This window comes from Poeciliopsis prolifica, unplaced genomic scaffold, assembly GCF_027474105.1.
Source record: "Poeciliopsis prolifica strain line A6 unplaced genomic scaffold, Auburn_PproV2 SCAFFOLD026, whole genome shotgun sequence".
NCBI lineage: Eukaryota > Metazoa > Chordata > Actinopteri > Cyprinodontiformes > Poeciliidae > Poeciliopsis > Poeciliopsis prolifica.
The window spans coordinates 4375239-4391612 of record NW_026562401.1 but is presented as its reverse complement, the minus strand read 5'-3'; the positions used below and the strand labels follow the sequence as shown (position 1 = coordinate 4391612).

At 38.4% G+C, this 16374-nt stretch overlaps 1 protein-coding gene across 5 annotated transcripts; it reads right to left on the bottom strand.

The window, feature by feature from the left end:
* Nucleotides 1-781: 781 nt before the first annotated feature.
* arnt (aryl hydrocarbon receptor nuclear translocator) lies at nt 782-16343 on the bottom strand. 5 transcript variants are annotated; one of them, XM_055047532.1, is made up of 20 exons: nt 16048-16343; nt 15380-15470; nt 15250-15288; nt 13816-13866; nt 12697-12910; nt 10948-11161; nt 10763-10865; nt 10611-10676; nt 10430-10515; nt 10265-10341; nt 9766-9900; nt 9609-9683; nt 8047-8198; nt 7722-7841; nt 6637-6730; nt 5313-5494; nt 4354-4540; nt 3368-3545; nt 2579-2721; nt 782-2479 (listed from the first exon to the last, which is right to left on the bottom strand). In XM_055047532.1, exons 1-20 carry the CDS (start codon nt 16082-16084, stop codon nt 2396-2398), a joined length of 2328 nt encoding a protein of 775 aa, XP_054903507.1. In that variant the 5' UTR covers nt 16085-16343; the 3' UTR covers nt 782-2395. The 5 variants fall into 5 exon arrangements, with proteins under 5 accessions (XP_054903507.1, XP_054903509.1, XP_054903508.1 ...); XM_055047534.1 differs by having other exon boundaries at nt 3368-3542; XM_055047533.1 differs by having other exon boundaries at nt 7722-7838.
* Between the last annotated feature and the right edge of the window lie 31 nt (nt 16344-16374).

The following is a 16374-nucleotide window of genomic DNA, read 5'->3' as shown; positions in this document are numbered from 1 at the left end:
ATTATGATTTATTTTTAAGTCATGAGGCTGAGGCAGCAAGTGATTTAACAAGTTGTTGCTGGGCAATCAAAGACCAAGTTAGGTGATGCCTCACACATTGCTTAAGTCGCTGTAAGAGTTGAGCCACTAAAGCCTTTCCTCTGCCTACATCTCCCAGAATGCTGTGTGGTTTCAGATCGGAGTTCAGTGAATATTCAGTATTGAATATTGAATCAGAAAACCACCAAAATTAAAACAGAATTAATTCCTGAAGTTTTAGGAATTCTTAAGGAATCCTTATATATAAGGAAATCTATATTGTCTATCAATCAATCAATCAAATTTTATCTGTATAGCACATTTCAGCAAGGCATTTCAAAGTGCTTTACATCATAAACACAAGAACACAAAGTCATGCAACATAGACAATACATTGTTACATATTACATTTCAAAAACAACTCTAAACAGGTGTGTTTTTAGTTGAGATTTAAAGGAAGTCAGGGTTTCTGCTGTTTTACAGTTTTCTGGAAGTTCGTTCCAAATATTTGGTGCATAGATGCTGAAAGCTGCTTCTCCTCTCTTGGTTCTGGTTCTCAATATAGATTATTGATTTAGCCATTTATTTGGTTTGAATTTGATGATGTAATGCTTGCATATAAATATTATTCTTAATGAAGTTTTGCCTTTTCTGTTTTATTTTTGTATAAATTCTGTTCCATCTCTCTAATTATATACAAACTTGCTTTATAAAAAAATGTTGTGAAAATGTGGTGCTCAGAAAGAACAAAAACCACCAAACCTTTCCGTCTTGACAATATAACAATTTAATACAAAAAAACACAAATATTTCTCTTAAAATTTCATAAACATATACAGTATATTTATATATTTGTGTTTCTGAGAGTGAAAAATAAACCTGGATACAGAGTAATCAGTTGCTTTGAACACAAAAAACGAACACAAATCACCAACATGCCATCCTTTGGAAGATCAGAAAACACTCAATTATCTACACTGCAATTACATAGTCTGCTATTACAAGTGCGTGAATGTTACACACAGACCTGGAAAAATAAAACACTTGACCTCAAATTCAACATTTTAAAAATGAAAGATGTTTATCTCGCGTTGCTCCACTATGAAAGCTGTCCAGAACACATGCTGTTGGCAAAAGTTGAGTCCTCACCCAAACATCATGAAAAACAGAGAAAAAACACTGAGGCAGAAAAAAATAACCTGTTTGTATATTCTCACATGTAGGTCCACTGTCTTGAATACCCTGATCTAACCGTAAAACACCAACGCGAGAGAAGAAGCGACAAATAGCTCAATAAAATACTCAAGAAGCATAATTAAAATCAGAAGATTACAATCACATCTCTGCATTTTAAAACATTAAAAATAAAGGTAAAAATGGCTTTGAAAATACATAAATCCTATCTGTCAATTATTGCTGCTGATTAAATTTTTTTATTTTATTTTTTATACGTATGCATTTCTTTTACAAAAAGAGTACAAAAAGCCCACAAATATAGAGTAAATGATGCAAGGCAGATACCCAACAACCTTTTGTTAATGATGCATAAATCTTACAAAATCGCACACATGGCGGCAGAAGTTGAGTATCTGTAAGGAAAAATTGAAAAAAAGTGTGCTGCCAGCAGAGAGACTGAATGAAAGATATTCTGCCGTTCACATGTGTTGTCAAAGTAACTCGATGGGTAAAGAAACTTTTGTAGGTGAAGTCAACCATGTATACGTTAAATTACATATAAATCTGCAGGATATTTAACGCTGTAAATCATGCAAATACAAGCTGTGAATTCATAATGAATTAAAAAAATATTTAATTAAATGAACATATATATCCCTGCTATTTTCCAACGTTTTAAATCATTTTCTGACATACTCAGTATACCTGCTAAGAAGTAAAATAGGAAAATATTCTAGTTATCCTGAGAAAACCCATCGACATGTTGCAATAAAAGGCCATTTTATCTGTGTGTGTGTGTGTTTTCAAAGAGTGGCAAAGTGTGCTTTTTTTTTCTTCTCATTTTTATGTGCAGTCCATCCACGTGTGGTAGTGCGATTGTGCGTTTTATCTTTCTATTCATACATACTGATATCACATATCTCCAACACCGGTACAGAGCTTTGGGTAGTGCTAGCTGCAGCAATCTCTTACAATGACTGGAATATTGTGAAAATAATATCTCTGTTTTTTTTAATAATGTTATTCTTTCACTTTCTACTTAATTTAGGAGCAGTAAAATATCCCTTCATCTTTACCTGACTTACAGCGAGGTCACAGAAAAAAGGGAAGACTGCCATTATGAAGAGTAGGAAGAGTTCAGGAGCAGAAGATGTGAAGGAAAAATTCACCCAGGGCAGGAAGAGCAGAGGAGTAGCGCTGGTCACTCGTTGTACGGCGGGTAGATGCCGATCTCAAAGTCGTCACTGTTAAAGGTGGGAGGCTGGTCTAGCATAGACAACACATCCTAAAACCAAACAAACAAACAAACAAAAGAGCGACATTATTTCTAGAGACAGCAGAAAAGAGGGAGGTTTGTAATGTAGAGTAAGTTCTCATTACTCACAGGAAACATGTCCTGCTGGTTTCCCTGAGCGTGAGGATGCTGCTCTCTGTTGTTCTGAGGATGCTGCTGCTGCTGGCCCGGCCACTGAGGCCACACCGCCTCCGTCGCTCGAGGTGGAAACTGGCCTCCAGACTGGGAAGTGTCTAAAAGCAGAGCACAGACTGGTGAGACTTGAGAGCGTCACACACTTATGCACTAAACATGAAACATTACCAAAACCGGCTCCGTTTATGCACCAGAATAATGTTAGTGGTAAAACTCCAACTGAGGAGGATGGAAGAGTAAAGAAATAAACCTGATGCAATTAGAAATAAATCAATTAATCACATGATAAATTAAAATGAGCTCAATACTTCCTAAAGTCCTGTTTTCTCTGTATGAGCCTATTTTTGAAGAAAAGGTTTGTTTACAGATTTCATAATCCATTATATTATGGTAAAATTTCTATTTCACTGATATTTTCTGTTTTGGATATTTAAAACGTCTTCCAGTTTCAGTGTTTTTTTTCTCTTCTTAAAGAGTGTAAACTTGCATGATTATGCCATTATGATATCACTTGAAAATGTTCACAAAATGAAAATATTCTCATCAATAAAAGTAATTTTTAAGAATCTATTGCCCCAGAAAATTTGTAATTTTGACAGGCGTAGGTAGAAATGTCAGAAGCCGTTAAGATTCGGGGTGTTTTATAATTGGAATAGTCGTAAGTAGTAAAAACTTTTAATTTGCAGGTCGTGTGCAGTCTAATTTGGTTGCTCTCATGAGTTGCCACTAGTTTCTACGACCTACCGTAGCCATTGGTGTTGAGGCTGGTGCGAGGATTCATCTGAGGGTAGTTTGTGCCGTTGGTGGGGGTGGGAGCGGCACCGGTGGGCATCTGGCTGAAGGTGTTAGAAGAGCCGCCTCCGAATCCTCCGATTGGAGGAAACGGCTGAGACATGGTCTTTGCTGCCTGTGGAGCAACCTGCTGGTTAGAGCAGAACCGGGCCGGCTTTGGTCAACGGAGTTCCCACAAACCAATATTTCAAACATTTAAGGCAACATTTAAACCTTTTCCAGAACCACACATTGGAGACAGAATCAACATAAATGACCTAAAGAAGACAGTTTCAATTTACTATAATGTGATGTGATTTATTACTGTCATTAATAATCTATTGTGATAATATCTTACATTCTATATCAGGGACAAAAATAACTAAAGCACAAAAAAAATACATGTTTTTAAATTTCTCACACACCACACACCTGACTGGTATGAAAACAAAACCTAAATTTAACCAAAAAGTTCCCCCAATTTCAATAATGTTTAACATATAAAATATAAGCAAATTACACAAATCAATATTCAAAATAAAACATGTTATTGCTAAGTTTTCTGCCATTTTTTGAATAGATTTAACCTGAAATAAGAAAAGTTTAGTCTGATTTAACTTCACAGTGAGAAAGAAAAAAATGTCAGTCTTTTTATTAGAAATATGAAAATACCTGGTTCACTTTGGTAAGAAACACTTTCCAATTTTACGCTGCTAATCAAACATTAGACTGGACTTTATTGCTAAATTGTGTAGCTTGAATATGAAGCACTTAAAGGACTTGCATACAGAAATCAAGCACTTTCTGAGCCTTGGAAACAACCAACTGAAATTCAAGAATTTTCAGGAATTTTAAGCCCTGGTATGAATCCCGGTTCAAGCATCAACAAGAAAAATAAATACAAGAGACCCATTAAAGTACAAAGTTATGGAACAAAACAAGGAGGAACAGAACGTTACCTGGTTACTGAACTGTGGCCTGGCTGCAGGTCCGGGTCCAGCCCATCCTCCTGATGGTCCATGGAGGGGGCTGTTAGTGCTTGATGGGGTAACAGACTGCTGGGCGCCATTTTGGCGAGACATGTGAGGCAGCATCTGCGGTGCCGAGAGCGTCGGCTGTGTCATCTGTGGCGGCATAGCGACTGGTCTGCAAAGACAATAAGCAGGATTGAGAACCCTGGTACCTGGCTTCCCTAAAACATAAAAATAATCAATCGTCATCTAAAATAATGTGCCCACAGACCCAAAGATGCAAGCAGAGGTAAAACAGATGGAGCGTCTTCTCTGCAGAGCTGCATCACAGAAACACCTCTCTCACACAGTGTGACATTGCCTCTGCATCCCATATCTAAATAACTAACTACCACAGAAAGGTTTGGCTAAAATGATTTAACAATTAAATAGAAAATCAGAGTTTTTCTTGCTGAAATTCAAAGTTAGGCAGAGCTGGGACATTTGTTAGCTTGAAAGAATCTTATGAAAAACATTATGGGAAATAGTGTTTGCATTTTTAGAGGTGCAAAAAGAAATAATAAATATATCCTATACTTCTTAACTTGTTCTGATGTCTTCTGATAGAAGGTGTCTGCTACATATTATTTCTCATTTCTAAGCTGCTTTGGGTAAAAACCAAACAGCAGAACTAACAGCTTTCCTTGCAAATGAACCAATTTCAAACAAAGAGCCAAGCCCAGTTCACTCTTATGTGTGCAAAGGTCCAGACATGAAAACTGTCTGGCAGGTTAATAACATATCAGTCTAATAAATCTTTCCACAGCACATTCACAGGAAACAATGCTTTTTCAGACACCAGGTCGTTTGCAAAGCTCCCTTTGGGCAAAAAGCAAGCAGTTAATTTTCTCAAAGTTGAGAACAAAATGTGCACATAAACACGCTTGTTTATACAAAAGACACCCCACCTGTATGAGTCATTGGAGCGACCAGCAGAAAAGTTGTTGGTGTAAATCTGAGTGGAAGGCGTTGAGTTGGTCGGCATGCCCTTGGTCTGATCTGGCCCTGGGAAGATGGGCGGATATATCTCCTGCTTCTCTATGGTTTTGCCGTGGTCCGGCCCCACCGCTACCACTGGCTGCACCGGCATCTGAAACAGCAAAATAACCACAAAAAGTTCAAATATGGCTTCAAAGGAGGGAAAAAAATTGTGATCTGTTGAATCATAATGTGACTATTTATGGGGAGAAATATTTAAATGACACAATTTTTTCTATTTAAGGTCATAAATGTTTTTTAATTTATTTTGAATAAACAATAAAAATTTATTTGGTAATAAATCTTAAATCTGGCAGACTAAGAAACCTTTGAACCAGTCGTCCCGCTACATCGACCGAAACAAATTTTAGACTTGTTAAATGATAACAGGAATTCAGACAGTGACAAATATAGTTAGCTCTGGCTTTCTGTCTAAAATTTGCAAGCAATGTTCATCGTTTTGAAAGGTACCAAATTTTTATCATTAATATTGCAGTAGTACTCCACAAGAACAACACTGCAAATGTAAATTTGCAGCTAAACAAATACAAAAATAAAAGTTGCACTCTTCAAGGTAAATGTGTATGTTTTAAATATTCTAGGATTTTTTGCAAAATGAGTCTCATATTTTTGTTTAATAGTCTGTGGCTGCGCAACTTTGCTTGTTCAGAGTGACTAGAAGAGGCGGCCGTATCAGAGTCCAGAACCAGCTTTTATCAGATTGCCGAATCATCCGAGTTGTGACAGGGTTACTTTATAGAGCACGGTGTTTTTCCACGACTCTTACTCAAACATGGGGACACTCACTAGATATTCAGGTCTAAACAGCCTTTGCAAACATTGTTTATTATAAACAGATTGATCTGTTTTGAGCTCCTTTAAGCTTTTTTAGGGCGTTTTACCACTTTAAATCCAAATAAGCTGATGACGGCCATGCCTCCAACTCAACATTTACACTCTCACAGTGAAAATGGCTGCAAACAATCATACATCTGTACATCTCTGAAAAACAGAAACGGAGCCTCCTACCCAACCAACAAGATTGAAGCAAGTGGGTTTTGGATGGTAAGTCAACAGCAAAAAAAGACCCAAAAGAACATTAAAAAAACACATGCGAAATGTTAATTTTGGTGTAATAGGTCTCCAATCTGCCAATTTGAGACATTATTAATCAAATTAACCATGTGTTGGAAGGGGATATTGGTGATATCTTGCAGAAACTGATTGAGAATTGTAGCCGTCAATGCTCTGTACCTGTTGCTGGATATTGATTGGTCCCGCCTCATACATCCCGTCTCTTGTTGACCCTACCTCCAGGTCAGCCTGCTGCTGCTGCTGTTGCAGCTGTCTGAAAAACCAAACACAAAACAAGGCCTTCTGATTGCTGTCCACTGGGAATTAACGCATTTGTTTTTTTTCCTTCCCTTCACTGATGAGCGAGAAATCCCCAAACACCGCAACCCACCACCGGCAACCATAAACAATCACAGGAGAGGTGAAGAGAAAGTCTGTTAAACACATTTATAACTGAGGTTAGGGCTGGGCGATACAGCTTAAAAATAAAATCTTGCTTCAATCATCCCTTCTGTGAGTTATGCAAAGGAATATAGTCATAATATTAGCAGAATAAAGATGCTATTTTATCAGAAGAATGCCTTAAAATTACAAGGAAATATTTGCTTTAATAAGAAAAAAGCTTGGAAAAATAATTTTAAGTTACTTTTTGTGTTGGAGTTCTCATAAAATTACAACTTTGTTCTCGTAATATTTCAACTTTCTTGTTATATGACTATTCTAGTAACATTATGACTTTATTCTCATTTTTTTTAAAAATAGCCTGAGCCTTATATTTTGTCAAAGAGTTTACTTGAATTTAAACTTGGCTGTAAGAAAGACGCTTGTCAAACGAGATGGCCATCTTTGGGTGTGCTGACATCACTCTGAATTATGGACACCCAATAAGTGGATTGATGAAAAAAATAAAAAATAAAAAATCTAGATTTTCCAAAAATGGAATCTTCAAAAAAGCAAAAATTTGATTAATCAATGAAATCGATTTATTGCCCAGCCCTAACTGAGATGCTACCCCACTTCTATAAAAGGTTTGTCTGAGAACTACATATGAAGGTTGATAAGACATGCTTGTTTTTTTGAAACACATTTACTAAAGCTCAACACAAATGAAGGAAGGGAGGAAGAGTCACCCGGAACGGAAAACGAGAAACCAAAACTTAGGAGAAGAACTTTAGCCTGCTAGAGACAGATACAGACTCCCAGAAAGCAGCCGCCCCTGGCGCTCCCATAAGGTGGGAGGAAAGGCTCTTCAGGCCCGATCTCACCTGGCGGCCATCGGGCCTGGGCTGAGCACAACAGGATGGCAGTTTGGGCTGCTCTGAGCCAGGGGCATTGGAGCCCCGGGGGAGGAGATGGGAGTGAGAGGGTCCTGGGTTGAGTTTCTGCTGCCCAACAATCATTGTTGGGTGAAGAGCAGAAGTGTTGGGAGAGAATGATCAGTTTGGTTTTTATCAAGACGTTGAGTTTGAGGCTTAGGAGGAACTGGGGACTGAGGGAAATCAATACGCATCCAAACAAAGCCAACATTTCATACCTTCCACTGATTCACTATCTATTCAGTTGAGTAATCTGGCAGCGTGCGTTACTCACTTGACATTGACATTGGTACAGATGATGTACTCGATCTCCTCTGAAAAGGGGTTCTGGAAGGTGAAGGAGCTCGTTCTCATCAGCATCCATTCTCTCGTTTTGGCCCGGAACCGAAACATGACCGACAGCACCTGGCCTTTCAGCTTAACCACCTGAGGATGAAAACCCACAGTACCGAACAGTCACTCCATCCAACAGCAGAATCATTAAAGAACGCTCATTTGTAAGAAATAAATTTTATGTTTTAGCTTTATTTCAAGAATTGCCATTTTTTAATGCAAATTAGAAATCTGCTGAAAGGTAAATGTCATGAACTCAATCGAAAAAGAGAGCTTCCTGAAGATGCAACACTTACACGGTGACACGTTAAGCATTCATTTCAGTTTCATGAGTACAGCCAATTAAAATCCAACATTTTGTTTCTTGAAAAAAATAAAAAATTAAAAAAAACAAATAAAACCAAGAGAAAACGATGCTTAAGAACAAAATGTGAATCATTTATATTTTAGTCCACATCATGATCACCAACACCCTCAAAGGTCCGGTTTTGGCAGAATATACTGATAATAAACTTAATACTTAATAAATAACTGTTTCTGTAGTCAAAAAGTACTTCTTGAAATTACATAAGACTGAAAATCTTTTCAGATTAATGTAATTTGACTGTAAACAGGTAAAAAAACAGATTTGATTTGCTTGACAAAGTAATATTTAAGCACACATCTCATGATGTTGATGTGGCTCCTTTAGAGTCTAGAAGACCACATAAAAACTTGGTGGGCAGGATTTGGCCCCCGGCCCTCGACTTTGACTAGTGTTTTAGACGAGTTATCCCAAGATTCTCATCTCATTTCCTACAACAGTATTATTATTATTAAAGAAAAACACTTTTTTTTCCATACAACTTTCCATTTGCATGGACTTAAAGACTCTTCTCTAACAGCCTCTGTGGCTTTTCCTCCTTTTGGGAGGGGTCAGTGACACAGTAGCTGAATCAGCATTCTTCCCCATGACTTCATCATGTCTGTATCAAAGAAAATCCCCTTTTCGTTTTTATATTGGTCTTATGGATTATTCAAATGTTCTGGGAAGCTGGAGATTTGTAATAAATGCAATCCATATTTAAAATCCAACTGAAAAATGCTTAAAATATAAAATGATGTGTACGAGAGTCACTTCTTGGGCTGAATTACTTAAAACTTTTCAGAGGTATTCTAATTAATTGAATTGCATCAGTATATTTACGCAATCTGTAATTTTTCTAGCTTCCTCGATGAACAGAGACATGCCGACCACGATTAAAGGGAAACGTCTCATAAGACGAGCATCTGATATGCTCGTCTGCAAGAAAAACCAAAATGGGAAGTTCACGTTTATATAAAAGAAGAAAAATGAGTTTTCCAATTTGCACAAGTTTACCAAATTGCGAAAGTATATATTTAAAATGCATTACAAGAGGTATTATTACAATATATTACTCTTAAAATGCACAAATGTAGTAACAGGAACAAGAATTAAAAAAAAAAAAGAAGTGAGATCAAAATGCAAGATATTTTTAATACCTGGTCAAAGCTGTCTCTCAGCAAACCCTGGTCTTCAGGGTGAGAAAAATCTAGAATATTCTTCCCCAGTAATTCCTGTGAAACAGCAACAAAACTTTAATTGGTTTACAATAAAGTCGAATAACTGAGGAATATTTTAACGGAGCTGATGGTTCACCTGGGGCTGGTAGCCGATGGAGGCCAAGCAGCGATGGTCTACAAAGGTGAACATGCCCTGGCAGTTGTGGCGGGAGATGAACTCTACAGGAACGCTGATGCTGTTCAGGTCTGTGTCCCCAGGGCAACAGGTGACCTGCAGAAACGGGGAGAGGTGATGAAAGGCAGAACATAGCAACTCAGGACAAAACAGGGAGGTCTATCGGCAAGGTACATTTTCAGTTCCGCTTGTTTAGTTTCATGAGGTTATTTAATTACAAATCTTTGTTCAAAAAAACTAAATGTTCTCAGACTTTAGGAACTTTTAGGAACATTAATAATTGTTCCTTATTTATTTGATGAAAGCTTCTATAATGTAAAATTAATATATTTCAAAAATAAATACATTAACTTTATTTTAATCTGTCTGAAATGTATTTTTTATTTAATCTGTCATGAAACATATTTCCTTTAAAATTACCTTTGAGAGAGAGTTTATAGTCATCTATGCCGTTTCATACCTGTAATCTTCCAATAGCAACGAGACAGTAGCGACTCCCCTGATTGTTGTCTGCTTCATCATCTGTTAATGATATGCCTGAAATAATCACCAAAACAGAACAAATTAAATCCACTATTAAATACTGTGACATTTATCACAACAACCCAATATTTGCTTGATTTACCTGCGGGGGGCCAGGATTTTATGTATCCTGTACAGTGGACCACAACGTACTGGGGTTCCCCTTCCTTGGGTGTTCCCAAACCATTCCTGGATTGATGCACGAAAAGCCCGTTTACAATAGTTTTCTATTAACATGGATCCAATCTGCACTAATTCCAACAGACATGTGTGAGTCTGCTCACCTATTCCTACTCCTGAGAAAGCCGAGCCTGTTCATCGTCATTGGCTCCACTGGACATGTTCCACACCTGCACAAAGAAAATTGTAGGACATATCTCAGCATCAAGCTTTGCACTAAAAATCATTTGATTTATTTATATTGTGCAAGTCTAACCTCATTCTGCAGATGAATGATCGGCGCGCCCCCATTGTCATTCTAGCTGATGTTTGCTGACTCTCCTTTTTCACAGTTCCTGTCTTCAGGTCCAACATCCTCCCTTTAAAAGCACAGGAGACTGAAAGGTTTAACTTTTATTTTTTACACCTAAAAACCGTTTTTTTTTTTACATCTTACTATACCTGTGTTGTTGTTCTCCGAAGTGGAGAGCTGCTCCCTGAGCTTTTCTGTGTCGTCTGGGTGGAGCTGATCATAAAGAGAAGATCCCAGCCATTCAGACTGCGACTGGTTAAGTACAGGTGTGACCGAGTCCGAGACGTAAACAACACGGCCCGTCTCGCACGACACCACAAACAGGAAGCCGTCCGCCGCTTCCAAAATGAGGTGCTTAAGTTCCTGTGGAAGACATAAAATAAATTGAGTGCATTGAAGTCGAGGTTGTTGAAAAAATTACAAATCTAGATTATTTATGATCGTGTGCTGCTTCCACATGTGCTTGTTTTCACCTGAGCACGGGTCAGTTCTAAGTTAAAGAAAACTACTAACTATACCATTCCTATGGACTCATTACAGTGTGATACCAGAAAAACAACAGGAGTAACTAGAGTTTTCTGGAGCATAAAGCAGCACAGTTCATGCCCCACCCACACCTACTGCTGCACACCATCAGTCAACTACTTAAGCCGAGGCTGACATACTGATACCTTTGCTCACACAAAAATGCATTTGGATGTTTGGAAATATATTGATTTGTGAAAAACAATGTTATTCTTATTACAGTGATCCCATTGTGAACATGCAGCCGGGAAACTATGAGGAGGAGAATACTCTGCACAATAAACAAGTTTAAATACAGCTAACATTAATATAACATAATCATGTTAAATAACTACCAATATCATGATTCTGTAAAACCGTACTACTATTATTTAAGATTATGTCTCGATAATCTCATACGAGCTTATGCAGTGAGCTACAATGTTAAAAAAAGTCTTGCAAAAAGTCAGAAGGCAGCAGAAACCTTTTCTCTGTTTACTTTAAATGTTTTCTGGACAGCCAACACAATTTTGAAAAATAAATTCTGTTTTGTTTAGTCAACAGAAAAATAAACTGGATTTCTAACCTCTATGGAATATTTAACAACTGACCACTATGTGAAAATATTAACAAGCAGCTTTTTCAGTACAACTTTCAGTCTTCCTTTATTCTGTATCAACTGATCTCAGCGAGTGAACTGCAGTGAACTGCGGTCATCTTGTGATATCTGCGTCTCGAATGGCTCAGGCTGTAAGGAGAGTGTAAACAAGTGTACAACTAAAATGTTTTTAAAAAGTCCACAGAAAAACTGAGTGGAGATGAAATTACAAGAGCTGCAGATATTAAGTTGAGCAGCTAGCATTGAGAACATAATGAAAGATGAGCATCTTGAGAGATTTCCACTGGAACCTAAGTTTGCTTAGACACTTCTCTGTGTCTGGCTGGCTTTTCCTGTGACTGGAATGACAGAGGTGGAATAGGCTGCTCTGAAAGTGCATGCATCAGTGAATGAAGCTGTTCTGCAGGAAACCTCACTGACATAAAAGGGACCCTGTTGAAACTCTAAATGAACAGTTTTGCGTTCTATTTCAACAGCTTCAAGGGACGGCTAAAGATCTGATCATAAAATCTGCAATAAAAGAGGAAATTTGAGGAAAGCATGCACATCAGAAGAAAAACAACCATAGCAATACTGAAAAAATGTTGTGATGTCACTAGAAAAAAATTATCTTCTTTGTAGGGTTGATTTTGTCATAATTAAATGACAATTTACAACTAAGCAGTAAAAAACATTAGCATGTGACAACCGATGTATATATACTGTGTGTGGTTGGTTAGTGGCTTGAACACAAGTCGACCAAGCATGCAATGTTGCACAGCTTCCATTTTCATACCTGATCGCTGAGAAAAGAAGGTTTGTACGACCCGTCGGCGTTAGTATTGGCGTTTCCTCTGAGAGACTTCATGTGAGAGACCGCCATTCGCAGGATGGTCAGCTTGTCTGGTTTTCGTGCCAACGCGCTGCACGAGGGAACCATGTCCGACAGTTCTCCGATGTAGGCAGACATCTTGTTCCGCCTCCGCCTCTCAATCTCACTGTGATTCTCCCTGGAGCGAGGAAATGGGTTGGTAGGAATGGAGAGAAAAGCAGTGATTGAAATGGGGAAAACAGACGAGGAAATGGGCAACGTGGAGCAGAGTTTGGAGTTGCAACATAACCGTGGAATCTAAGAGGAGGAGCTGGGAATGACAGAATGTAAGAGAAGTCATGGACGCGTAAAAATATAATAAAATAAATGAGTGCGGTGGAAGACTTGTAAGTGAGAGAGAGAGAGATCGAGAGAGAGAGAGAGAGAGAGAGAGAGAATGTCTGGCCTTTGGAAGCCAGATTGTGTGACAAAAGAGAGCAAGTGCAGAAAGAGAAAGACCCTTCAGTCGTCCTGAGAGGGAGGGAGACAAAAGGGACAAAGAACAGTTGCTCAAGCCGAAGGGATTACCAGAGTGAAAGAAAACCCAGACTGAGCAGTGTGGTTAGTGACACATAACAACAAGGATAGGCTGCGAGAAACGACCGGATGCCTTTCTGACAAGCACCAAAACAGATGCAGAGAGACAAAAAGAAAAATTTACTGGTAATTTTGTGCTGTCGAAATGACAATGTGCTGGGATCCCCGCAGGAGAGGATAGTATCTGATCATTGCATTCCATATAAATATGGATACAAGCAGGAGAGGGAATCTTCCTCAGTGCTACATGCCATACCTGGCTAGTTTTTCCTTATCTGCAAAACTCTGATCTTCTTCCAGAAACCTAGAAATAAAACCAGCCTACTAAAACACCGGCCCAAAAGTTACCACCGAAAAAAAAAGAAAAAAAAGAAAAAAAGCAGTGCAACACACATAACAAAACGAAAAAAACAAACAAAACTTAAAGTAGGAAAGAGAGAGGGGGTAATGCCTGAATCCCATAAACAGCCTCCATTCACATCATGCCCTCTCCATTTAAGCCCGTACCTGGCAAAGCGCTCTTTTTCATTGTTGGAGCCTCCTGATTCGTCGTCAAATCTGACAAAGCATAAACAAAACACTGTTAACACAGCAGCTCAGGATATTGAAACATGCACATTTTCATTTCACCAAGCCAAATACTGACTCACACATGTTCTGTGTCCTTGACATTTTTTAGGCTACCTGAAAAAAACCCTCATCTGTATAAATGTCAACAGCGGACAAACTTTAAGAGGAGCAACCAAGCTCATGAACTAATTCTCATCAGTCTGTGTAGCAGCCATGTTTATGTTAAAATTGCAAAGTTCTTATTTTGTGCCACAGAAACTTGTAGAGCAACAGAAATATACAGCATCTAAATACGTGAACAGTTAGTTGCTCATATTGTCAAAATCATCTATTAAAGGAGGCATTCATGCACCATTGGAGGTTAGATCATTTACATTTGCTGCCTGGGAAGGAACACTTCCTGATAAATTTGTTCTTTCAAAGCTCAATTTCATCCCAACTTGACTCTATTTCCAACCAGTTCAAAAATGTGTTGCACATAGATATTCAACTATTGTGCTATATAAAATATAAAAATCAGCAAACCATAGCTACCATCCAGAGAGTAGAGTGAGTCGATAGACATAGATTCATAATCTATCATATTCTCACATAGAAGAAATGAAAGTGTTTCTAAACAATATTAAATTAAATATGAAGCATTTTATTAATCTCCTTGATCAATAAAGTTACTTAACCACAACAAAAAACAATTAGTCTGTATTATGTCTAAATACGCAGGCATATTTTGGTAATTTTTCACATTTTCAATTGTCCAACTCAACTGCACATTTTTTGCATTAAAATACACTATTTCCAATAACTGCACAGTATTTTTAAAAGCTGTAAATGTGTCCCTTATTCTAACTGCATGTTAGTCCTAGTGTATGATTTTTATTTTTCTGTAAATCTACACGTCTCATCTGTCTTGACACTTTGCTGCTGGTACATGTGAATTTCTCCACTACAGAACAGTGAAGTGAGTTCTTTTCTTCTATCTGATCTAAAAAAAAAACCCAACTAACTAATGACTACTCATTAAGCCAGGAAAAAACAAGAAACAAAACAAAGACTATTCGAAGGTCTTAATGAAAAATTTGAACCACTAGAGTCGGTACAAAACCAGCAACTAGAAATCTGGCACAAAACTCTAATTAGAGAATTGAGGAAGCTGCATGTATTTGGTGTTGTTTTACTACACAGTTTCAAAAGAAAATCTCCACACTGATAACATGAAATCAATCACAAGCTCATCTGTCCTCCTAGAATGCATCTGATAGTCTCCAGTTAGCTGGATTGTGATCAAGTGGAGCTGAACTGACCCAGGTCCGACTCTGGTCCTCAGCAAAATAACTGAAAACGACTTGACAAATAAAACAGCCAGATTAATACCTTATCATCTTGCTCCCATCATCGTCATCAAAGTCCTGCCTGTAATGTGAAGTGCGAGATGAGATATTTATGGTTTGTCCTCATGAGAATGAGGAGAGCAGCGACAGGACGGTGCTCGTGAAGGACTTACGCTGCCCGTCTTTTGTTGGTCCCCTTCGGTCCACCAGCGCCGCCGTTCTGGGTCCCACTTGCTCCCATACCCAGGCTACGGTCTGCTAGGTCTATTAATAACACAGCGACGGACAGACTCAATGTAGCGGAGATGACAGGTGATTTCCTTTTTCTCCTTGCACCGCTGACAAGGAAACTGAGCCTCCAATAGGACCACACGTTTAAAAAGACTGAGATGAACCCCCAAATCAAGAGAATTTACTCTTGATCAAGACCGTTTGATAGCAGAGACATCACGACACATGGCTAGCGCCACAGCTACACAAAACATTAGAAATACATAACACCTGGAGCGAGTTAGCCGAGAGCAGCCAAGTCAAATTAGATTTATTTTACCATCTCCAATACGCTGGCCGTGCAAATATATTCACTTTAAATCTATTTTAACGACGCGACAGACATTTTAATTAAAGGCACTAGAAGCCAGTGAGCTGCCAACTTCTCGTGCAACGATCAGCTTGGCTTACCTTAGCATTACCCTCTATGCTAAGCTAACTTAGCATTTGCTGTCACGCTATCTTTAGATAAGTATTTACATAAGAAATACTGATGGAAATACCTCAAAATGGATTAGCAACTGCAGAGCGCTGTAGCTAAGCTGCCAACTTGTCTTTCACTTCTCCTTACCTGCATTTGAAGAAGACATATCCGCGTTGAACAACATAAACAAATAACTTCTTTCACAGCGGAAAAAAATCCTCTAACTCTCCGCCCTCTCTCCCCCACTGACTAAGCTAACTTCGGGCGGAGCAGTGCGGATTCCTCTCACTTTTTCTTAAAAAGACCCAGAGCCATGACTGACGCTACTTCAAAGCTACGGGTAATTTTCACACACGATTCCAAAGTGATAATTAATCCCTGTCACTACCCCCGTTTTCCTGTTTTCAACCCGTTTAAACCCCCCTTTCTATGCAAGATGGCGTTTCCGAGGAAAAAGTCTCAAACTGTATTTCT